Here is a 27086-nt window from a genome sequence, read left to right as displayed (position 1 = left end):
CTACTTGCTTCGACTTATATCTGACTCCCCTTTTTTTTTTTTTTTTTTTATTTGGGCACTGTGCAACCTTCTTAACCTGAACTTGAGTGTTTCCACTACACTGTATCACTCCATCAACTTCTTTTTGTTGCGTATACCACTGCTTAAGCAAACAAATAGTAAGTTTTTCTTTGCCCCCACATCGCATTCAGTGAAATACTTTTTTCCCACGTGCTTTTGCCATTGTCTTAACAAAACACAATGAACTGAAGGGGCTATTTATATTGATGTGTATATTCAAATATGCAAAATTCTGGGAGGAGTCAGGGTGGGGCTGTAGGCACTTACAAGTGCATTAAATTCCACATTCATTGGGATTTAAAAAAGGGAAAGTGTGTGAAACTTGGCATCTGGATTTTTTTGTGCATACGCACATTTCCAGTTTTGTCCGTACATCATGTCTTAGTGAGAATTGTACTCACATCGTTATACATAAGGGCCTATTGATTTTGTCTGCTAGTCTGAATTCAAAACTGTTTGGATGTTTCACTTGCTCTGGGCCAGCAGATGGCACTAGTGTGCAAAATGTAGCGTACAGGACCTCTGCTCTCAGGACCTCCAATCCAAATTTGGTTCCAATTGGTCAAAGAGTGTATATGATGGATAGAAAAGGACATAAGACCAATTCTGGAATCATGTCTGATGTGCATCAGTAGTTTTACAGATCAGGAAGGCATATAGAAATTTTTCAGATGTCTAAAGGCATTATTTCTCAGTGTTACAATTTTTGAAATTTTATGAATGAGCTCAGCACAGAAATAAAGAGAAGTTACTTCAGCAAGCTTGACCCTGTCAAACTAATTATAGTCCAAACACATTAATAGAACCATTCCTCCTGATCTACTAGACATTTAAATCCATTCTACACCTCCCACAGCTCAGCTGTCGTGTGCCTTCATCGAACTTATAACCTCAAAGGCTCAAAAGTGTCATTGGATTTATCTTCTAAAATAGGAGTAAAGGTCTAGGTCAAAAAGCTTCTTTTGAGCCCACTTAATCAGAAAATAAAGTGAAAAGGCATATCACTTAGCAATTTCAAGCATGTACTACAGAAAAAAAAAGAAAAAAATGTTAATAGCCAAGGTGATTAATTAATCCTATGTGTATAATAAACATAATAATAACCTATACTTTATTGTAATACAAGTGTATTTCAATAATAACTATACTGTACTATGCTTTTCTTAAAAGAAATGTTACAACGCTCAGTGTAATAATGCAATTTTAAGAACAACTGCAGTTATGGTGTTTTTTCCATGCAAAATCAATAATGTAAATTTACCTTTAATTAAAATACAGTAGTTTTAAAAATTACTTCTTAAGGCCGGAGTTATACTTCACGTGACGCGACGCATGCTGCAGCGGACGCTCCTGCTATGCAAGCGTTGTGGTGTTCATACTTGCGCGCGTACTTTACGTAAATCTGGAGGAATCCACCAGGTGGCAGTGCGAGATATCACGGTGAGAACATGTTTGGCTTCTCTGTGTTGTGAATTGCCTAGAACACTCATTAAATTTTGATGACACCTTACCGCAATATCTCTGAAAAGGATGTTTATTGATTAAATCCATCAATTCAGGGATGTGTCCATTCCAGCAAGTATTGGGCACGAGTGAGAAACAGTCCCTTGACGAGGCCTCAGCTCATCGCAAGGTGAATACAAGCACACACATACACTAGTGTCATTTTAGCGGCATCAGATCCCCAAATCTGCATATCTTTGGAAGGAAACCAGAGCACAGTGTGGAAGACAAGCAGGAAATACCAGCAACATAACTCCCTGCGAGACAGCAGTGCTATCGCTCCACCACCGTGACACCCCCATGTGTGTAATTAACAGTATTCATTATTTAAACGAAATTATATGTAAAATGTAATATACACACTTTAATGCATTTCATCATGAAAGTGATATCAAGTATAAATCTAAAGATTCTGAATGTGCAGAGAGTTGGAATATCATACATTTAATTTGTTCTGTGTGGTGATCTATTGCTGCTTTCCGCTGCTGTCAGGTCCAAGAAGCTCGTAGCGGTTAAAAACTGGGAGGACGTTTATGATGGTCTGCTTTAATGATAAAGTAAACTACGAGGTTAAAGTGGACATTTCGAGATAAAAGCCGAAATTTCTACTTTTAATCACAAAATACACGTTTTCACCGTGTCCTTTATTATTTTTTCAGTGGTTCAAATACTGTATAACGCTATACGTTATGTTGCTGTTGTTAAGTTGCAAAAATAAAAAAAATAAAAGACGACACAAAAGATGGTATGTGAGACTTTTAAAATGTATCGTGTCATTACAATCGGGTACTATCTACATGTGACAGAAAGCCTTTATGCCGATCCTATGGGATGGATGCTTCGATGTGGTGAAGCAAAATGCCGACATACAGATGCATTCGTGGTGCTTTTATATTCAAGCGTCGCATATTCCCGATCGTAATGACACGATACATTTTAAAAGTCTCATATACCATCTTTTGTGCCGTCTATTTATTTATTTTTTTCAACTTCACATCGGCAACATAACGTATAGCGCTGTATTTGAGCCACTGACAAAAAAATAAAAGACACGGTGAAAACGTGTATTTTGTGATTAAAGTGGAAATATCGGCTTTAATCTCGAAATGTCCACTTTAACCTCGCAGTTTACTTTATTATTAAAGCAGACCATCATAAACGTCATCCCAGTTTTTAATCGCTACGAGCTTTTTGGACCTCACAGCAGGTAAAGTAAAAAAAAAAATAAAAATAGACGGCACAAAAGATGGTATGTGAGACTTTTAAAATGTATCGTGTCATTAGGATCGGGAATATGCGACGCTTGAATAAAAAAAGAACCACGAATGCATCTGTAAGTCAGCATTTTATTTCACCACTTTGAACCATTCATCAAACAGCAAAGCGCGCACATCGATCCCCGAAGGATTTCCTTAGACTCTTGCTGTCACATGTAGTCACATGAGCGTGAAGTATAAATCGGCCCTTAATGTCCACAGTGAGCTCATCAGTTTTTAAAATTAGCTTTAAATGTTTATGAAGGCCTTCTCTTTATCTTGGGCCATGCCTCATCAAAGATGTTATTCATAGTCTACTTTCGAGTCCAATAACATACAATTGTGCAGCTGATTTGTAAGTGGCACTTTGATCATTTTCTTCGTTTTTATCATCTATGATAAAATACATACATGTTTGGGAGTTTTCTTCTTCAACTTGAGACAAATGGGTTTGGGCTCATTTCATAAAGATTATACATTATACATAGTCCAAGGGCAAATAATGATGCTTGATAGTACTCTCAAGATATACTGAGGTCTTCCTTATTTAAAGGTGTATTTTGTTTTAATTTGGATGTTTTTAAATGTTCATTCTTTCATACAGAGGCTTATTCCTGCCACTCAAAATGAGAAAAAATGATTGTGTTATTTCGCAAATGTACTGGTTTAGTTTACAAAGCCTGACTGGGTCAGCAATAACAACATGTTATGTGTGTTTTCAGGCAGCCTAATGACAGCTAGAGAGAGAAAGAGGTTAAGCATGTGCATAGCATGCAATTAGGTGACAAGAACCAAGCAAATGTTATAAGTGTACATTTAGTCCTGCACGTGCACAGGGGTAAACTTAATCCATCCAGTTTTGGATCACAGAGGGCAAGTGATTATCATGGCAGCATTTGGTGTAATGGAAGCAAATGTGGTAGACAGTATGGTAGTCCTATGCAGTGTTCAATTGTACAGCCATTTAAAAAAGAGTGACACCAATCAATCTAAAATGCATGGGGTGAACGTGGAAATGCAAGACCCTGAGCCCGTGGGGTATAATTGACATCTCTACACCATCACTCTTTCAGCGTTAAAACATCTGTACCAGACTTCCTGAACTTCAACATAAACTAAATGTATACCTATAACATCTGTTCAGTTCTTGTCACTGCAAGCTACATGCCTGTTTAATCTCTCCTCAATAGCTGTCAGTAGATGCCTGAAGCACACGTGTGCATACTGATTGTAAACATTAAGCAATACGTGCACATTAACAGTTACTGAATACTTACATTAAACACCAGATGGCACTTAGCATTGAGTAAATCAAGACAGTGGTAGTGTGGCCAAGTGGCTAGAGCATCAGTTTATACCACATGGTTTAGGGCAGGGGTACTCGAAGTAGGTCCTGCAGGTCCACTGTCACTTCAGGTCAAACAGATTTATAATTAGTGACAACGGGTAACACTGGTATTCTTTATTTCCTCTTATTCTACTTTCAGAAAAAGCACAGCAGCATGACTTTTTCATTTATAAGACATTTAGAAATATTTCTATTTTTGCTAAAGGTTTAAATGCTTAACTCTCTTTTGTTGATTTCATTATATTTTACTCTCTCTCTGTACCATTGCTCCCTTCACCTTAAAAATGACAAAAACGAGCACAGTAGACACCCAGGCTAACAACACAGAATCACGAAAGTCTGCAACTACCTTAGTGTTAGACCCACTACTTAGTAAATAATCAGATTAATTAATTAATTAATTGATTAATTACTTGCAACACCTGAAAAAGTAAAATGAAAATTAAGATGAAAATATTGCTAGGATGGGAGCATGCACTTTAAAAAGAAACAAATGCATTATTCCCATACAACTGCTTAGTATATTTTAATAATTTTTTTTTTTTTTTAAACCAAACTTAGTTTTCTAATTTCTATATGGTTCCCAAAACACCAAATCTAGGAAATAACAGTTCACTTAATTAGCTCAGGACCAACTTTGAGAACCCCTGGTTTAGGGTTTGATCTTTGACTTCTTCTCAATGTGGAATCTTGTGTAAGTTATTAAATTATATGTAAACAATTGAAATGTATCGTGATCTTATAAAGTAAACACATCTGTCAAGAAAATCGCTTGCACTTTTGAATCTACCAAATTATATTTGGAATGGGCTGCCTTTGCATGCTTCCCTAGTTAAAAGCATATACTAAGTAAATAAAAAAAAATAATACTAATAATACTATAATAATAATACTAATAATAATAATGACATACTTTATACTCATATACACATACATAGCAGAGATTGTAAGAAAAATAGGTTGAGTATGAATTTTTCATTCAGCAATTCTATTTTTTGACATGAATTATTTCATCTAACAACAAAATCTCCTTAGAGATGTGATATACAGTAACAAGATCCAAAAGAAACATCTTAAAAACATCTGGAAGGAACTCAAAGGGTGATTTGAAGTGCTGACAGGCCCACAGAATGCACTGTTAGGATGTTATTTATTGAACTTTCCATGGTATGTACATTTGATATAGCAAGAGATAGTAAAAATGACAAAATCCTAAGAGATATGGTTTCATTATAGCATCTTACCCCAACGGGGAAAGAGTCTAAGGCTGTCTTTCAGATGAGGTAGGTATGGAATATCTTTCATAACTACAGGGAGAAAAAAAAACTAAACAATAAGGTAGAGAAATTCATAAACATCTTACAGAAAGATTCTTTCCACAGAATATTGTTTTACTTACAGTACCTTTACTGACAGAATATTCCTGTTTTTTTTCTGTTTAGACACTTCCTAAACATGCAAGTTATGCTTTCTCCTCAACGGTTTTCAAACAGAGTGTATTCCCAAGTGTATTATGCCTTAAATGGTTTTCTAAACCTCCTTCCACAGTTAAATGCCAGCCTGTAGATTCAATGTTGGGTAAGATCATTTATGTACTTGCATTTGCTTCAACCTTAGATGGAGCCAACTGACCTTAGGCTTAACGGGTAGCACAGATAGCAGTCTATTAAAAGATTTCATATTTTGGATTTTTACATAATGTTCTGTTTAATTGAGGCTTATTTTATAATATGATTATAAGAAGCATGCTAAGGAAGTGAATTGTGCTATATAAAAAATAATGGCAATGACGACGTTTAAAATAAGCATAGAGGGAGCTAAATTACATTGATTATTACTGATGGTATTAATAAAAGGTAATGTGCTTCTCAGCTCTCCATAACCCAAAGACGCCTTTCAGTTTACTTCCTAGAGATTAAAAGATTGTCAAATTTCACTTGTAAAATATGGTAACAATCAATATTAAAATGCTTCAGAAAGTTAACAATAAATATATAGGAAGAGGAATGGGGAAGCCTAAAATTAATACTTATTAAGTGAGGTTAAGTGTCTTGGCAACATTGACGAAAAAATAAAAATCGGTTGGGAGGATTAAATTGGTTGCACTTTGGTGGGGAAACAGGACTGAAGTCTTCTGAAAATGCCTTTGATCTATATTACAGTTATCCCCATTATCACGTACTGTGACCAAAAGAATGACATCAGAAGTAAAAGAATCCGAAACTGAGTTCTTCAGCGGAGTTGTGTTTCCTTGTTATAAAAGGATAAGAAACACAGCAATGCAGAAGAACTTTTGATTTAGACCATTGTCGGGCAACCGGTGCGCCGTGGAATTTTCTAGGGCGCCGCAAAAACTTTTGTAAAATATTTAAAATTGTTAGTGTTTTTGAACTTTTGGTTGATTAAAAAGATAATGTTTAGAAAAAAATATTTTATGTTGGAAAAACAGATAACGGAACACTTACGGAAATGAAGTCTAAGAAATGTGAAAGACTTCAAAATGATCGACAAGGAAATGTGCGTCTGTCTTTCGAAAATTGATCTTCGCATCAGTCTCATATGTGCTGAAAAACAATCTCAACGTTCACATTAATTAAATTTAAGATTTATCCTTCGATTCCTTTATTAATAAAATGTCCTTCAAACGTGTAAAATTAACTGTTTTTATTGGTGATTGTCCATAGATTGTGTCGTCACGACTTTATTTATGGGCAGTGCCTCAGGTGCGCCGCGAAAGAAAATTTTTGGACTTTTGGAATTGTTGGCGCCGCAACTCAAAAAAGGTTGCCTTTCACCGATTTAGACAATCAGTAGTTCTGCTGAGAAGGAGCCAGATGTGGTTTGAAAATGTATTTTGCTTGCCAACCGGATGCCACGCAGAGTGACTATAGCCAGTACATATCACTGGAAGAAGGCCCAGAACACACATGGAAATTAACCAGGAAAAGCAAAACACTACTCCGGATGATGGAGTTGCCAAGCCAACTTACTTATTTGCCACCATGAACTTCACCAGGAAATGCAGATGAAAACTGAAGTAAAGTGTATACAAAAATGTAAACGCACACTAATCTTAAAAGAAAATGAATAAACTCTGGATTTTTTATTTTGTTATATAGTTTAGTCTACTCACTTGTTTAATGATCGATTTTCCTTCATAATTCAAAATAATGGGCACTTACAGCAGTAGGTAGATAATTACATCCTCCACTCCAAAGTTTGTCTGACAGGTAAACTGCAGTGGGTTTTGGAGATCTACCACAAGAGGACTCATAATACAGGACCAGCCTTGCAAAGGTCTTCATTATGCGAGTGGTGAGTGCCACTGGTCTGTACTCATCAGGTGAAGAGGCGCCTGAATTTTTTGGAACAGGAACATTGAAGAATGTTTTCTACAGCAGTAACACTTTCTGCAGCCTTTGGGAAAGGCTAAATAGGTGACTATCTATATTGATAGGATCCTTTTCTTTAATTGTTCTTTTTTATGGCCAGATTGTTCCTCTTCCTTAAACAAAAAAGGCTTTACATTTGTAGATTAGGCCACAAACACACCAGATAAGGAAATTATATGTATCCATGCCTACTAATAAATGGAAATTGCCAACATCATTGATGAACTGAATGATTTAGAAATTAAAATGAAATTCAAACAACCCTAGACAATAATGAGTGATGTAGTTCTGACACCTTCCCTACTGACAAAGGACTGATACAAACTGGTTTTTGGCAAAAAACTACTCAAAGGAGATACACCGCCTTTCTAGTCTTTTCTAGTCTCATTCTGGTATAGTGGTTGTATTGAAACTGAAAGGTGTTATTTACAATTTGATAACGCTGTTCTCACTTCATATCTAAAAAAGCTTATTTGATGCCAATTGCAAGATACTAAAAAAAATCTGACATATAGTAATTTATTTTAGTAAAGTACTCGCTGATATCAGAGTCACACGTTCATACCTTTCGTATTAAAGATAACAGTCCTTCAAATTCTTTCAGGTTTAGTGTTGGCCCATTGTAGGAAGCACAACAATTGGCAGCTTTTCCCAGCCAGTAGATAGTAATCAAGACCTGAGAAAAATGAAAAAGAAAAAAGTAGATTGACTAGCGTTGTTAAAACATGTATATAAATAATAACAATAGATTATAATGATGGAGGATAGTGCAGTGACAGAAATCTTAACACTGTGTCTTCAAACCTCTAGGGATTTAGATTTGACTCCAGGCCCTGTCTCTGTGTGTAAAGCCTGCATATTCTATCCACCACTATGGGGGTTTTCTCACGGGTCTACAGTTTCTTCTTATTCATGTTAGGTAACTGACAGTTCTGAATTGACCTGGTAGGAATGAGTGTGCCCTCTGATAGGACTGTGTCATGCTCAGGGCTGCCTCTTGCCTCAGTTTCCTCAGGATACTGTAACGGACACATTGGCTGAGAAAATGTATGAATAATGATAATAATTTGAATTTACCATTGCTCCTTTACCAGGCTCAAGGTTGAAAAAAAAAATTATTATTTAACTTTCTTATTACTTAAGAATAGAAGCTTTTCAGCAAAATATTTCCTCTGTAGATCTTTGTAACAACCATCTGATAGAGTTTACAGTGAAACTAATCTTTGATGGAAATGGCTTTTAGAGTAAATGGAGGAATGACTAAACAAAGAATTAGATCACTTTGGAGAGTTCTTCATAAATCAGTCTAGAAGTGTTCTGTATGTGACTGACTAAAAGTGCACTTCAATTTTAAATAAGAGTACTCATGGTGGGATAGTCTGTCACTACAACAACCAAAATGCTTTGAAAGTGTCTCTCTTTCTTTGTCATTCATCACAGCTTACTTCTATTACAACTGCTACAATAGTACATGAACACAGAATTCTTGACATAAAAGGCTGCAGATAAGATTACACCGACAGATTTGAGGCAACAGTGTCATGCCATGCACCAGTTAGAAACTGTACTACAATGTAAATATTATATATATATATATATATATATATATATATATATATATATATATGAACCAATTTACATGATCTTTTAAAACCACTAACCGTGAAAAAATAAAATAAAGGCACAGAATCTCCATCATGGCCTAACTCAAAATATCACTCTTTTTTGCATTTTATCTTTTTCTGCTTTCTGAGCCACTAAGCAATAATATAGGGAAAAAATAGTCTCCATTCCTACTCAATTTTTTAAAGCCACATTTTTCTTTTTTTTCTTTATTAATAAATCACAAAAGATTTTTAGCAGGAGGTGGGTGGAAAACAAATATAGTTTTGCAAAGCTTTCACGTGTTAGTCTTCAAAATTTCATAATACCATGCATTTAGATACAGCCAGCTGGTAGGCTTTTTTGTTTTAGATTATTGACATTAATGAAGCCAGTTTATTTCTTAATCTTAATAAAAAAAAACAAATCTTGGAGACAATACATTACATTTGATATATTTTAGAACCCCATAAAATATACAACTATGCATTTTGAATAATTACTGATTTATGAGATTGTCATGATGGTAGTTTCATGCTCAAAAATTACAGCTTAAAATATACCAGAAATAAACTAGAATTACTTACATTTTTCAACTTTCTGCTACAGTCTGGACTCCTAAAAAACAAAAAATAAAAAAACAAAACACAGAACAGTGTCAGAGATAAAAAAAAAAATCACATTGCAGAATACTTTATTTAAAAAAAAAAAGCAGGAAAAAGAGGACAAACACACATCCAGCATACCTATGTGCCAAACCATAATAATCTGCCTTGGTGATACATTCAATTATAGATAATTAACTTTAGCTCCAAACTTAGGCCAAAAGTGTAACGTTACCATGAAATATTCTTTTTTTATGCCACTTATTTGAAGAAGAAAAAAAAAACTGCTACTACAGCAAAATGATTGCCACCTCTTTTCAGGAAAAACATCAAAAAACAGAGTGAAGCTCAATCCCTTGAGAGGCACTGAATGAAACATAGTGGCAGGACTAGAAATTCACCTAAACTTTACTTAACCCTAAATAATCTACTCTGTAATAAATAAAATAATATGAAAAACAGTTAATGAGAACACATCCGCATCGTAATTGGCACAATGCAGCATTAGCACTGCTGAACAGTATTTACTGTTTAGCTTACGATAGAAAGCTACATAAAAGAAAAACCTGTAAATACTTCTCACTACATACATATATGTTGCATACAGCAAATCCTGCGCCCTGTCACCGAGAAAGTCTAAATATACCAACTCACAGGGATAGATCCAGCTACCTTGCTGTCTGTTTTAAATGGATCGAGCTGTATCATTTTGTATTGTACAGTCTATTCCACGGGTGGGTGTACATTTCAGGCTGCCCCTAACAAACAAACAAAATCATGAGCCAAGAAGGTGGAACCATGGTGCTGTCCAGTCAGAACTGTCGAAACAAAAAAAGCAAAACATGAAACTAGATATGAGGACGGGGACTTATAAATCAAGTACAAGTGGGCAATAGGAGCCTGGTTAAATACACCACATAGCTAAATGTGTCTTAAATATTCATGCATTTGCTGGGCATTTGTAAATCTGAGCTTTAGCAAGAAATGTGGTTTGGACCAAAAATCATCTATTGGAAAAACAGTAATATAAATATAAATAAATTGGACTGGACTGCCAATACTGATGCTCTATGTAAGAAAGCTCAGAGCAGAATATACTTTCTGAGAAGGTTGGCATCCTTCAACATCTGCAGTAAGATGCTGCAGATGTTCTACCAGACGGTTGTGGCGAGTGCCCTCTTCTACGCGGTGGTGTGCTGGGGTGGCAGCATAAAGATGAAAGACGCCTCACGCCTGGACAAACTTGTTAAGAAGGCAGGCTCCATTGTAGGATTAAAGTTGGACAGTTTAACATCTGTGGCAGAGCGACGGGCACTAAGCAAACTCCTGTCAATCATGAAGAATCCACTGCATCCACTTAACAGTGTCATCTCCAGGCAGAGGAGTAGCTTCAGTGACAGACTTTTGTCACTGTCCTGTTCCACTGACAGACTAAAGAGATCGTTCCTCCCCCACACTATGCGACTCTTCAATTCCACTCGGGGGAGTAAATGCAAACATTAATTTTATTTTAATTCTTTTCATTTTTATTACTATTTAATTTAATATTGTTTCTTTGTATCAGTATACTGCTGCTGGATTATGTGAATTTCCCCTTGGGATTAATAAAGTATCTATCTATCTATCTATCTATCTAATAATTCTAAATGCTTCACTATTTTGTAAAACCAAGTAGGGTTATCCTACATTGCCAATGCTTGTTGCAACTACAACCTGGCTATTCATTTTTGGTAGTAGCAGGGAATAAAGGGAATTATAACGTAAGGAATGGAACAAAAGGTATCCCTCTAGACTGACAATATGGTTCTCTTCTTTACCGATCCAAACTCATCATTGTTGATTGTACAAAATCTGCTCAATGCATTTTACAGGACCTCAGTTGCATGCCAAATTACATTACAGCATTTTCCACAAGCTGTCTCAGAACAATTCAGATATTTGGGAGTGAAAGTCACAAAGAAGTTCTGATCTTTTAAAATTCAGTTTTTGAAAATTATAGACAGCAACAAATGAGATGCTAATAGATGGTAAATAATGTTAAAACAAATACCCTTCCAAAAAAACAACTTTACAGTAGAAATGTTACTCTCCACAGCTACACTAAAATATAATTTTATATTATTTTATACTAGTTACGCCTGAGAAATTTCATTCCATAATGGACTTTAGCTATAGTGGCATTAGTTAATCAAGAGTATTAGAAGTACTAGGTAACTAAGCATTTACCTGTATACAATATTTGTAGTTTGGATCAAGGATTTCAAACCCTGTAGTTTTTGGTTCAGATCATACTACAGACACTGTGTGACCCTGAGAAAGTCACTTTACCTGCGTATGTTTTAATCAAAAAACATAAGAAATGTAACCAATTGTATGTCAAATGTTGTAAGTCGCCTTGGATAATGGCACCAGAAAAATAATAAGTAAGTAGTCAGTCAGTCATTATCCAACTCACTACATCCTAACACAGGGTCATGGGGGGTCTGCTGGAGCCAATTCCAGGCTACACAGCGCACAAGGCAGGATCGAACACCAGGCAGGGCGCCAGCCCACAGCAGGGCACACACACACCAAGCACACACTAGGGACAATTTTATAATCGCCAATGCACCTAACCTGCATGTCTTTGGACTGTGGGAGGAAACCGGAGCACCCAGAGGAAACCCACACAGACACATGGAGAAAATGCAAACTCCACGCATGGAGGACCCGGGAAGCGAACCCAGGTCTCCTTACTGCAAGGCAGCAACGCTACCACTGCGCCGCCCCCAATAAGTAAGTAGCAGTATGTAATAAGTTATAAGGTCACTGGAGATGCTTCTTCTTGAACATGCTCTATACAATTGCACATGAGGAAAACATCTGTCTATTAGATCATTTTCTGCTTGTTTTATTTTCTCAACAATTGTACAGAAGTAATTAGGCTTTATGAACCTCAAAGATCTTTATGAACAATGGGTTTGAAATCTTTAAAGATTTATAGAATTCCATCAATATGCCATCTATCTGAGAACGAAGATTGCAGGATTGAGCCTGAAGTAGTTCTACTGAGAGAAAGGTATCTTTGTGCTATGCACCTAGAAATAAATGTAGGCACGGGAATAAGATTGGAGAAAATGGTAGAAATGGGGCCCTCTTAAGAAGTGATGCAAGCTGGTTCACTTCCCCCCCCAAATGAACTACAATTATAAAAACTATTCAGTTGTCACGACTCAAAAGTGGATGGTCATTTCCAAGTCATTCTCAAAGCTTACTGTCTGGCTCCCTCTTAGGCCACTCTCTTTGTTGCCCAGCCTCCTTATTATCCCATGGATATTACTTGTACGATTCTCAGTTTAGTCAGGACATTACAGCAACTTAACAACCTTGAAGTTCTCTCATATTAGCCTAAACTTTCATCAGTTACCATAGTAGAACCATACATTTGCATCTTTAATATTCCTTATTGGCGCACCGTATCTCTGAAGTAAATGTAGTCTAGCAACTAAGACACTAAAAACCCCATAGCTGCTAGTGCACTTCTCCACTGTGATGTACAGAGAAATGCACGTAATGTATTTGTATCATGCCAAATTACCTTAAACCTTTCATGAAAGGTTAGATATCCTGTCTGGAAATCTTTGGAGGCAAACATTAATTCTTTTGCAGGTGTCTGCTTATTTGCCATATAAAATATTATTTGGTGAGCCAAGCACTCCAGTCAATGTAATCTGCAAGTCAACAAATTTGTCTAACAAGCTATTAACAAACAAACAAACAAAAAAAAAAAAAACACAAGACTTATGTATACAATCTCTAAGCATAAATAAATTACCTATACTAACTAAAAAGCATTGGCATTCAATATTGAATAATGATAAAGTTAATATGCAACTTATAAAAATAAATACTAATATTGCCTACTGGTTTTTATTATGACATGCATGAAGTAGGCTGCCTGCCTAGCTGCTGGAGAGCACGGTGGCCTCATTCTCCAGTTGTCTATGTTCCGCTCTCTATTGACATCTTATTGGACGCGTTAAGTGTCAAATAAGACACTCGACTAGCTAACTGGGCTGAATGACATGTCCTAAATGAAAGTTTATATACAGAGCACATGAATTAGACAGAAAGTAAAGCATTTGCTGACTTCATATCTGTTAAATGAACGTTAGTGAGTGCGTTTCCCAGATAATGAAGGGAGTAAAGAATATTAGTCAATTCAAGCACTCTGACTGCAAGGCAATGAGTACTGGAATTAAAAGGAAGGCGAGGGTAAAAAGCACATTTGTTAAGGAGGGCATATTATTAATAGTTGTGCACGTTGAAGAAAAAAAAAAAAAAAAAAAAGAAAATTTATTAGCAAAACAGACTTAAGGAAAGTCTAATGAGAAAAATTAAACACACCCAACAGCCAGCTTAAAGTTCATCAGTAGCAGTGTGAAGAAAGTATGTTGTAGTAGTTGGGTAATTGATGATTGTTTAAATAAGGAAATGGAGGGGCAGGGAGTTTCAGACAAGTCCGGTTTCGAATTTCACATAAAGGGACACACAGTAGTGTCAAAGTTCTAGTACATTGTTAAAAAGTCAATGTACAGGAATATTTAATGCTGGGAGTGATGAGAATAAAATACTGTAAGTGAACAGGATTTATATTTCGATGCACATAACTCTCTAATATAATAGGAATATAATATATATAATATATTATATTATAATTAATAGAAATCCCTAATATAATAGGAACAACAATAACCTGGCTAAATAATAGAGTGGTACAAGAAGAACAGACAGCTACACAATATTTAATAAAGATGGGACAAAGCCGAAAGGTTGGAAGGGTTAAGTGGTTTATTCAGATTCACACAATAAATAAAAGAAGGGGACTAAATCAGCACACTTGTTGCTTGAAGTTTAATGCAATGGCCATTAGGCCAGATGAGTTATAGTCTATGGTTCTGTCTTTGGAGTCTTCCTATTGACCGTTTCATTTTATGCAACATTCATAGATCTACCCAAAGAGAGTCTACAAAAAGATTATCATCAACACACAAACCATTTCTTTCATATTGTATTTAGTATTGCTTTAATGTGCATCACCACAAAGATGTGCAAAATTAGGAAAATATTTTGCACTTCTTTTATGTTTAAGTTAGTTTGTGAAAGACTAAAAACAGAAGCAAGAAACATCCTGTTACTATGCTTCAGTATGTTTAGGTTTCAACATTTTAATTTCTTTGACATTTAAATAGGAGAATTGTTCTATTTAAAAAGATTAATACTTTTTAAATACAGCCAACATGATGTCATGAAACAATAATTGTTCTCAGAGGTCCATTAAGTGTTTTTCATTTCAGTGTAGCACTGAGATCGTTAACAACTCTGGCACGTGTAATGGCACTGTTGACATGATGGAATATGTTCTTAAGTCTCCTGGCTTCCTTAACTTTGCTATAAAACACATACTTGAAATACCACTAATCAATCACATATCGCTTTATAGAACACCATTCTTGGAGGGAACTCGTCCTCATGAAGTACTTTAACAGAAATAGAAAAGGAACAGCTAGAAAGTAATACTTTTAACAAATATGGGAAGATAAGTAATGTCTACTGTTTTTAATTTTTTGTTCCAATGAAAAGAAAGTAAGGCAATAACCTGTGCACTCCCAAAGTCTCAGCTTACCATTCCCTACAAAAGCTAAAGTCATCCCTTTCTACATCCCCCTAAAACATGGTTAAGATACAAATTGTGAAGCACAGTGATTGTAAGGCATGAACTGATGGGAAGAGTGCTGTTAGGGATGATCATATCTAAAGGGAACAGCCAAATAATTTATTATTGCACAAAGTGCTTAAGTGTTGAGTATTCCTATATTTCTCATTCTTGCATGTGGCAATGAATATGTAAAAATGTTAAGAAACCCCGAACATATAATTATGTGCAAATTAAACCCCTATTAAAAATGTTCATAAAAGAGAAGGCCATTATTTAGACCACTAACAAAACGCATTCACTATTAACCCTTCAGATACATATACTAAATAGGACTTAAGTCCTCAATTACAATTATTACATTTTCAGCAGAATCTACTCTCATGATTTACAGTAATCTAAAAATTAAATTACCAATAATTATTTGTTAAGGATCTCTTTGTATACCACATTGTCAGTTCGGCCCTCCAGTTGTAATATGACCAAGCTGTGCACTGAGCTTACTCTTGAGCATGCAACGTACAGATGGCCATGTGAACAGTAATCTTGTTTCAAATCTCAGAGCTTGGATTGCTGCTGTCATAATCGGTTTGAGTTTCATGGTTTGTTTTAATTACGACAGTATTTGCAGGACTTGTGTTGAAGTGACAGTCAGCATCTGTCAAGCGTTGTAAGCATACAACCGGTTTCATCGATAACTTCACATCCAGCTTTTGAGAGTTTAAACATTCATAAACATCAAAGTGTCCACTACTGAAATTGTCAACTGTGAGTCTAAGATGTTTAAGAGGCACTGGCAGTTGTCGAAAGCTGTAAAATATTTGGCCATTTCGGTACACTTGAAAGCGACAACTGAACAATTCAGCGGCAGCCATCAACTCGCATGCAGAACCATAGGTGAAGGGCTTAAGCATTTCACTCTTCTAGTGCTCCTGTTTAGTATAATTATCTCCTGTACTGTCATCAGTCCACACCTTGAACCTGTCCCAGTCATTTAATACATAAGACACAATAAGACGCCTTACACGGTGTCCGAGCTGCAGGCTATGGACGTATATATGTACGTAAGTAGGATTCAGTTAGCGCTGGGAACCCGCATACCAAATTTCTTGAAGATGGGCCCATAAGTAACAAAGACCGTTAAAGTTCAATATGGCGTTCGACAGTGGCGATATACCACTTAAATAAGTACGTACATCGGTTTCGGTTAGCGCAGGGAAGCCGCCTACCAAATTTCGTGAAGATGGGGTCAGCCTTCTACCTACACGGGAAGCTGGAGAATTAGTGATGAGTCAGTGAGTGAGTGAGTGAGTGAGTGAGTGAGTGAGTCAGTCAGTCAGGGCTTTGCCTTTTATTAGTATAGACTAAAAAGATAAAAGGTGTCATTTTACTTGAGTTCAGGTTAACATATGGAAATTTAATTATGATACGAATTAAGAGATCATTAACTTTTTACACATTAACAACAGCCCTGTAAGTATGACTTATAAAGTAATACAGTATGTGAACACAGCCTAAATATTAAAGCACATGGACACACGGTGACACAGTACTATGTACTGAAACCTGATGAATCGAATGCCCCCATTTCCAATTCAGCACCTTGTCGTTGCATTTGTGGTCTTTGCATAAACTGTCAATGTCTAAATTTTTTTCCCCCTCTCACTCCCAAAGATGTGTAGATAAAGTTAAATAGCAACTCTAAACTGTAACTAAGCGGTCACTGCACCTCATTGTTTGGAGTAGTCCCTTGTGCTCAGTGATGCTCGGACAGGCTCTTACTCCTCTGCGATTCTGCATTAAGATGGCTTGAGAATGTATATACAAGATCTGCCTATTAAATAACGAGATGGACACAATAACTCACTTTTATGTATATAACAATTATAATGCTTATTCCCTTCAATATACTTCCCATTCACAAATATGCAATGATGCAGCCTTGGTTTCCACTAGTCAAAGGCATGGAATAGATCCGTTTCTGTCAACTGTTTCAAGATATTTTCTTCTTTACTTATTTAGTGCATCCATTGACTCCAAGTGTGTTCCTTTAAGCACCAATTTCAATTTAGGAAAAACACATGTGCACGAGACATGCAGTCTTCCCTGTAAGCCTCAGTAAGCATTTGAAAAGACATTCAAATTGACATATTGCTCAACTTTTAAACTTAGCATGATTCTGGCACACAAGGGGAAACAACTGCATTACAGTAAATGGTGACTGACAATCAACCAAACGGCAGCAAATGTTTGTTGGAAAGTGCTCATAATCGGTTCTCACTGCTTTGTTTAAGAGATAGAAACACAGTCTTATTATTTAATAGACAGACCTTATATGTACATATTGTAGCAGTGATAGTAGTAGGAAGAAGAGGAGGAGGAGGAGGAGTCCCATAGTTGTTGTTGTTGTAGTAGTAGTAGTAGAACTAGTAGTAGTAATAGTTCATGTGTACAGAATACAGTGAAATTTTAAAATTTTTTACCAGCATGTCTGAGAAACAAAGCGAGTGGTAGCTCTGAGGCTAGGGATCTTGCTGGCTCGAATCCCATAAATGCCTGAAGTGATTCCACTCCGTTGGGCGCTTGAGCAAGCCCCTTAATCCTCTATTGCTCTGTCCTGAGTAGGACGTTAATCTGCATCCAGCCCTGCAAGCAGGTCCTCCAACTGTTTCACGGTTGCACTCAGGTTCCAATTTGGGATCCTGAGTTGGTTCGCAATGGGGCGAGTGCGGCAACTTGCTGTATCAGTGCATGCTCCCAGCTCTTCCTCTTTCTCTCTGAGAAACATGCAACATATTAATGGAAGTGTCAAAACAAATTATACTTTAACTGCACTTATCAACTAACTTCAAAAAGACTAGTGTTGTATGACATAATTAAAAACAAAATATTTAGCACTCATTTAGAAAAGAACATTTCTTCACAATTAACATTCAGTAACTAGTGCTTTGAATGTGCAAACTGTAGGGGTTTTTATTTTTACCTTAAACAAATAAAAAATTAAACCTCTATGATGCAAAACAGAAGCTTAGTGGAAGACCAAGTCCCTTTTATCAGAGTGATGCACGTTTAACTTACTTGCACCAAGAATGATCAAGAAATGATTTAGGAGAAGTGAAGAAGTATGAGAGATAACCAACAGAAAAAACATGAATAATTCAACACCACATTCTGTCATAACTATTTTAGCTCTTGGCATTTTTGAAAGTTGCTGCTTTTTTTGTCAAATCACAAATAATGGAATGGAAAAATGGGATGAATGTTATTTACTTCGAGAGGACGAAATAAATTTTGTTAATTGAAAAAGCATTGCTGGTACATTTCCAGTATTCGGTGATAAAGCTCATACTCAGTTAAACACACTCGCAAATCCCATACAGTTGGCGATGTAAGGAAGGAAGGAATGCCAGTTCTGCTCTATCACTCTGCCTATATGTAAAAACAAATGTACTAAACTTTAACTTGATAAAAATTTAACGTATAACTTTTGGTAATTCATTGTCACTCGACTGCAAGGTAACATGTGCAATTGACCTCACTGAACGACTGAAGCATTCACAACATTTTTTTTTTTTTTTTTAACTCTAACAAGCCACTTCACTAATTGCTCATCTAGCATAAAAAATGAATTTTTATTTTTACCAGCATTTTACAGCAGATTCCTGTAAAACGAGTGTTTGGCTTAAAACGCCTCAAAACTACTGCATGAGGGAGTTTTCTAAACTGCTTGCTGCTAAAATGTTTAGCTGTTGAAATCAACGGCAAAAAACTTTACAAGTGAGCATTCTGTTCTAGTGTTAAAATACTACAAAAATGCTTAGAGGTGAATGGAACATAAAAGAGTTGAGAGGAATGGACGGCACTGAATGTTAGTTAAAAGCCTTTTAGTCCTTTTATGAAGCGTTTTGTGAAGGGATGCAGGTCGAAGCTCAACAACTTAAGACATATATATGTAAAAATATATTTTCGAATGTATCATTTTAGCATTTGAATTCCTCAACAGATGAAAATGCTTATTTTAAAATGTGTAGCAGACCTAGTTCAAGAATTCCAGTGATTTATGAGAGTACTTCAGCGGCACAGAGGCGTACTCAGGACTCATGGTTTTGTTTAATCTTTTACAAGTAACACCTTTATTTTTCATTTCATTGATTTGTTTAAATGTCAGTGTATTTCTGTATTTATTTACCATGTATCTTTTTAACACTGAACAAGCATTAACTTGATGGTCTACTGGATCACTCTCTTGAGAAATGGGTTTTATCTGGAAATAAACAGAATTGAAGAGAGGGTCATTAACTGCCTATTCTACATTTTAAGTTAATAGTGAAATCCAAAAAATGTTCTGCCATTAACACAAGCTTACCTCTTGCTGCAAGACTTAGTTATATTTAAAACAGCAGAGATCCTAAAATGACAGCTTGCTTTCCAGTAGTTTGACTAAACCAGTCTGTTTTTTTTTTTTTTAATAATATCCTGCTTTTTATTGAAATCAACATTGCATCTTTTTTACATTAATTTTGCATTATTTTTGGAATTTCTCTCATGCTTTCCCTCTCAGATTTAAAAGCATGTTTACTGGTTTGACAATATAATAGTAGTAGTGACAAAGCACTAACAGTAAAATAAGACTACTGTATATAAAAGGTGGAGGGGGCGGGGTCTGTGGAGAGATATTGAACAAAAGATATACCGCTTCCACAAAATGGAGTTTGAAGGCCTCTGTCCTCTGTGAAGTATGGGACATCTATCCACCATTCCTCAGTCACACTAATATACTGGGACAACAGCTCTGCAGCCTCAGCAATCAATAATATTATTGTCTTAGTTTTTCTCATATTATTTAGAGTTTTAAACTGTGAATAGCATTTTTAAAATGTGAAAAAGTACTATTGCTAAGTATTTCCATGAATGTTGCAAGGCAGAATAGAGGCATTTGAGTCACTGCATCTCCTAGATTCCTTTGTTCTGTATGTATTACTAAGGACATTCTTTCCTTTAAAGGCCTGGCTGTGGTCACCTACGTTGATTTTTGCCAAATTTTTTTATAATTATGTAAAGCTACTGTGCTTATTCATATGCTTTTTGTATGGCCCCATACAATGTCAAATGATTAAGTTTATAATTTTAATTATTCAGTGAGCATTGAGATAGGTTTTCGATTTTAATGCGATTATTTTTAAAGTTAATATTGGAACTGTTCTATACTGATATGGCATATCTTTTGAACCATTGCACTGAATGTACTCTGAGCCAAGGTTAGCACAGTACTCTGCAATTCTCTAAAATGGTAGGACTCTGGGTCACTTGCTGCATTCTCAGCTGGAGGTCTTTTCTTTAAGTGTAATAGTGACAGGGATTTTATAGAATTCACAATTGAATTGTTTTTAATGAGCCTTTGATCAGATTTTTCAGTCAAATATAAACAGAGCATCCTACACTTGACCATCAAATAAAGAGGACTGGCAGAATTGCACATCACAAATGTTTAACCATACGTGAAGAGGGAACTTCAATCTGCAGAAGTGTTGATTAATTAAAAAAACATTGTGTAGTACATCTGTTAGATCATTAAATGACAGATTAAAATTACACAATTCACATTCTTAAACCAAGTATAATTCGTCATGTTCTGCACAGCTTTATGGCACAGGACGATCATTTTTCGGTTTCTCTCTTATCATAACTATTGTTTGTACGTACTTTTTTCCTAACTTGATCCTTCTCTTTAATAAAGGTTTAAAGAAGGGAATATATAAAGGCGAGCGGCACGGTGGCACAGTGGTAGCGCTGTTGCCTCGCAGTTAGGAGACCTGGGTTCGCTTCCCGGGTCCTCCCTGCGTGGAGTTTGCATGTTCTCCCCGTGTCTGCGTGGGTTTCCTCCGGGCGCTCCGGTTTCCTCCCACAATCCAAAGACATGCAGGTTAGGTGGATTGGCGTTTCTAAATTGGCCCTAGTGTGTGCTTGGTGCGTGGGTGTGTTTGTGTGTGTCCTGTGGTGGGTTGGCACCCTGCCCTGGATTGGTTCCTGCCTTGTGCCCTGTGTTTGCTGGGATTGGCTCCAGCAGACCCCCGTGACCCTGTATTCGGATTCAGCGGGTTCGAAAATGGATGGATATATAAAGGCAGGTAGGAGGTATAACTTCATTTAGTTGCACATGTGTCACTGTTTTTCTCAGCATTTTTGAATATTTATTTTTATTATTGAAACCCCTTTTGTTACTGGAGAATGCTGTTATGGAAGCCAGAAGAAAGCATGATCATGGTCAGTTTATGGGCCTCGAGATTTGTGCAATGCGACTTGAAACTGGAAACCTGAATAGTTTACTTTTTAATTTTCACAATATACATTTTTTTTAAATCACACATTTCCATTGCAATGGCATCTCACAAGAAGTTTTATTTTAATGATGACAATTCTGCACATAAAACATTCAACTCGGTAAGAATTCCTTTAAAGAAATTAAACAAACAAACAAAAAACTTTCAAGACCGAAATGTGAACTTTGGAAGGCAGCGGGGAGGATAAGAAAAAAAAAAATTACCACAAGTATTTGCAAACGCAAAAGAAATATTTGATGACCGCAAGTCAATGTAGTCATTTTAGTTATTATTTCAAACTTGATTTACTTTAATGCCACTTGCCTGGAGTAAGAATAACCCTGGTATTTCAAATATGAAGCAAGACATCTATTTCAGTTTTCCTGTAACCCTTAGGGGTCACGTTCTACCCGTATGGTGCAATACAGTAGTTGGGAGAAATGAGGAGCACATGTTCAGAGTAGGTGGCAACTGAAACACATTTCTTTTTCGCCCAACAGACCACTTGTTTTTGGAGGGCAAGACTACATTTATATTATTGGCTTACGACTGAAAGAAAACTAAACTTTAAGATGAATAATCTAACTGTGACAATAAGATATGCTTGTTTATCAACCAAATCAACTTTTGGCACTGAAATGCAATTGAGGTAGCTAGTAAAGACAGCCACAACAAATGAAGTAAGAAAGGATGATGTGTGACACTGCACATTATCCATTATGTCCTTCACACATCAAGACATTCAAACTCAGCCAAGTTCCCTAAGGCTCCAGAAAGTATTACATACTGTACAAGAATGCCTAAAGCTGTCATTTAATATCAGACTGCTCCTGTCACAGTGAGCAGCTTAGCAAATGCCTTACCGTATGATACAGGTTTCATGTAAAATGATGCAATTCATGAAAAAATCTGTCTGTCTAAATGTGAACATTTGGAGATGTACCCGTCAAACCATTTCATCAATGTATCTGGGAAATAAGGGCTTTGGGCTGCCTCATACTTCACGCGGGCAGGGAGCATGCATACATCCACATACATACAAAGCTGATGGCTGTTCTTTCATATTAAAATGGATGGCTCACAGTTTACACTTGCAGTTCTGTTACTCCTGAAAGGAATTTGTGTATGTTATTTCCAACACATGTGCAGTCAACAAGGACACAAAAACTTAAGAGACGTGTGAAAAATCTTATGGAAACATAAAGTCATCTTTATACACACTATCAGCCGATTTTCAGTCCAAAATTAATTGAACTTTAAAAACAATTCTCCCAGAATCTGCTTTTGTAGGCTTTACAGTAATTTAGCTGTAGCAACTTGGTAATTGAGGAATCTTGCGTGACATTTTGCTAGTAGAACTCCTTGTAAACAGTGAGGTGACTGTCAAATTTTAGAATAGAGTAAAGGCAGGAATATTGGCTATTATATTAAAGAAAGTGTGGTAATAAACTGAAAAAAGAATCTGAGGAGTCATCCTGTACATGATGAGAAATGGCAGACATATATATGTTGCCCAGCTGACATCGAAGTGTAGGAAAACAAAGGCACATCTTTAGCAGAAATTAAGAGAATAAGATCACACTTTCCTTTTGTCCTTTAATTAAAATGGCCTCCTAGTCTGGATATGGACGGTAAGTGAGCCTGTCCAGTACAGCTGCTCACATTATTAATTAGAAAAAGAACATATAAAGAATTTGCTCTTGCTACTTAGTAAACTTGCTTGTTAGCTTTAGAGCCAAATGTGTCGATTTTTGTGTAAAGTTGACAGGCATGTTAGCCTTGTATCTTCTTAATAAACATGAGCATTTTAATAGAACAATGGTTTGTAATTATGACAAGTATTTTATTTTCCTTTTGTGATATGTGTATTATATATACACACGCACACACACACACACACACACACACACACACACATATATATATATATTACACACACAATAACCACCCAATTAATCAGACTGTGTTTCAGACCTCAGAATGTAATACTCCACCCTGTCAAATAAGCAAAATAGCCGTCATGGCACAACGTCAGAGGCTTCGCCTCAGGCACTGATGTCCGAGGTTTGATCCCCATAACAGGATACAAAAAGTGCGTACACCTGACAAGCTCCAGTTAGGGCGAAACACATGTTGTGCACTCTTGGTATGAATTGGCAGGTACTGTATCACATATCTATGAAATGCTCTTTACAACTGAGAGGACGTGGCAGATGTTTGCTGACTGACCGATAAACCACAAATATTACCTGGTAGGTAACCACCCAATTAATCAGATTGTGTGTCAGACCCAAGAAATATACATATATATTTTTTTATTTAAAATTTCCTGGGATACTCCTGTACCTGTTGCCCAATTTTGTTGTGTCAATTGTTTTTTTTTAATTCTTATTTTGTCCCATAGTTTTATTAATAGAACAGAGAGGCCTTTGGAGCATACATCCTTTTATGCATTAACAATCACAAGTCACATCAAGTCTATTCTAAACAGGCAATGCTAGACCAAGTAGATAATCTGCAATTATAAAGTGAAGCCAACTAACTGGGAAATGCACAAACATGATGTCAAGGCTTTCGTTTTGATAAAGCTCGTTTTTCCCACGTGCTAAATCCTTCAATATAACTATTTTTTTGTGATTGTTTAATAAAAAAAGACTTCAGAAATAATATACATTTCAGACGAAAGACAAACTGACATGTCAAACATGTGGAGATACTGTAGATGCTTCTGCTGGAGGACACACATTTTATTCAGCATATCAATACCAAAAACAAAGATACCAAAGAGTAATTGTGCCAGGTAAGCCAGGACTTGAAGCAGACACAACTCCTGCAAGCGTAGAGCTGCTCACATATCATTCAGCAATGGAAGTAAAATATGATCTGAGTGGCTATGCCAGGTGTTCGAATTCTGTTCTATTATCACATGTGCAAGCTGTATCAAACTTGGTATAGATAGCAATGTAACATAGCAATATGCCCGGTGAAAGTGCACAAGCAATTATTTGAAGTACAGAAGTAGTAAAGTACCTTAATATGTGCATAGCTTTAAAGGTTGCATTTATTTGGTTATATTCTTTAGTGTTTTTGTGTACATGCAGTGTAAATGAGTTTGCAAAATCCAATACCCCTTGTCAACACCCCCAGTAACCTCTCTTAAACACAGGGACTGTCCCATCTTCTTTCAGGGAGGATCTGTTTGTCCACTTTAAAGAGAAAGAAAACAAACTGGAATCTGTATTGCAATTGGCCACTTGTAGTAACATGAAAGTGGTAGTGGCATTGAACTTTTTTCTAAACAAGAAAAACACCTGATTGGACCATCCCTGTTGCACAAACTACTATAGTGTGGATCTGCACACATGGGAAGAATGAACTGGCTCTGAAACTGTCTTACACCAAACTACTAGTGGAAAGGGTAGCCAGAGGACCCAAAATCAAAGCAACTGTCTATACACAAACATGCATAAGCAGGGCTAAAGAACTGGGGCAAGAATGTAGTCAAGTAAGGCAAAATAGCTAAAAAGGATGCTGAAATAGCAGGAATCTACTTAATGTGACAAGCTGTTCCATTCTCAAGTAGAAACTGGTTAGAAAACATATGTATGGCATAACACAAAGGTGTGCTTCTCTTCAACAAAAAAAAAACAAAACAAAATAACTAAACAGATATACATATCAAGGTTGGTGTTTCAGTGTAGAGCCAGTGGCGCAAAGTCCATCGGGCTCTTGTGGAAAAATAAGTAATACATTTCCCTTTGTAACCTATTAAAATGTTCAACCCTCTGCTTTGTCTCTTAATGTTTTCGCCAATTCTTCATCATATGCCACGTTCTTATTTAGAAAAATATTGCTTTTTGTAGTATTTAAAAATGGTTAAGGTTGCAAGTCTGACTCCAGCTCAAGGTGTTAGTTTCTCTGGCTCTGCACTGTTTGAGGTTAATCCTTATATGTGTGCATGCATGTGTAACTTCAACTTTGTAATTTAGTGATGGTGGTTTGAAGGTGAGACCTGTTGTTCTTGGCAGTGAGAAAAGCTCATTGGTTTGAGCTTTTCTCAATCAAGGCTATGCAGCACAAGCCAGTAAAGAAGTATGAGATGTCAAGTACCACTTACTCCCTTAAAGGAAGCCGCAGCAATCTGAAAAAAGAAAGTACGATCAGTATCAGGAGTACACTGAGCACAAACACATCTTGAACTTCATCAACCACTTGGGGAGATGGACAGCCTGAAGGTCCTAAATTTGAACACGCTACTAATGAAGCCTTATGTGTTCTTTCCACTTTCTTAAAAATAAGCCAGCAGTATGATGGTCCCGTTTCAAAGAAGTGTAGAGTCCTGCAGAAAGTACAGGTATGTGGAAAATTTGCTTACTACAGCTCTGTACGGTCCATGCAAACACCTAGCCACATAGTAGTTAGGGCTACTACCGGACAATGTGTCAGTCTTATGCTCGATTCATGTAGTTTGTGTAGTCTGCATGTTTGTTCCATGCTTTTTGTCTCACCTCAAAGCGATATGATTCACAATTTGAAGTGTTCCCATTTCAAATGAGACAATTCATTCCAGGTGGTTGGAAGGCCCTCCGTATACTTAATGTTTAAATTAATATTGCAGTATTTGGTTAGATGACAAAGATTTCAGAAGGTACCACAATAATCTAATGTCACTCGAAAAACAGCCTAGGAACCACCATCTCATTGGTTGATTGAATTTTTGTGACGTGAATGATGTGTGGACTCACACATCTCACTACTTATTACCAAAGGAAGGACAGAAATTATTAGTTATAGGTGGGTAAGTTAATGTTGACATTACAGAGGTCTGCATACATAAAGGGAAATTCTGATATGGAATTTTCATGCCAAAAACACCACTGCACCCATACATAAAATATCCCTTATCCTTTTTACATGTTTATGAGTGAACTACTGATGAGATCAGAGAATGTAGTAGACGGTGGCGAGAAAAGCAGAAAACAGTTCAATTTATAACACATGGACAAAGAAAACAGATGAGAAAAATCCAAAAGTCAAATTAATAGGCCAGTTTAAAAGTCAAAATAATGTAAAAGATCAACAGCACAAAACTGAAAGGGTAAAGATAGTTTAAGTTAAAGTATTGAATTTTCAATTACATTTTCATGGCACATGATATGTGATAAAGGTCAAGACTTAGCAACACAAGTCTTATGAAAGCCTGGTTAGAACAAGGAGACCAACTCTGCACCCCTCAAAGAAGTGAATCTGGCACACTTCTATTTGTGATATGCAAAACTAGACAATGCTTCATACCACGGACAAT

General features: G+C 36.4%; 1 protein-coding gene across 11 annotated transcripts in view; it reads right to left on the bottom strand.

Annotated features, from left to right (window-relative positions):
* Nucleotides 1-27086, bottom strand: part of LOC120527673 (LIM and calponin homology domains-containing protein 1-like) — a 332902-nt gene that overhangs the window by 134393 nt on the left and 171423 nt on the right. For all 11 annotated transcript variants that reach the window (XM_039751356.1, XM_039751353.1, XM_039751350.1 and 8 more), the window contains exons 5-6: nucleotides 9749-9779; nucleotides 8125-8235 (exon numbers count right to left, since the gene is read on the bottom strand). In XM_039751356.1, the coding sequence (XP_039607290.1) occupies nucleotides 8125-8235; nucleotides 9749-9779 (142 nt within the window). The remainder of the gene's footprint in view (nucleotides 1-8124; nucleotides 8236-9748; nucleotides 9780-27086) is intronic.

This window comes from Polypterus senegalus, chromosome 4, assembly GCF_016835505.1.
Source record: "Polypterus senegalus isolate Bchr_013 chromosome 4, ASM1683550v1, whole genome shotgun sequence".
NCBI lineage: Eukaryota > Metazoa > Chordata > Cladistia > Polypteriformes > Polypteridae > Polypterus > Polypterus senegalus.
Note: the sequence above shows the minus strand (reverse complement) of the source record. Positions and strands in the feature narration are given on the sequence as shown.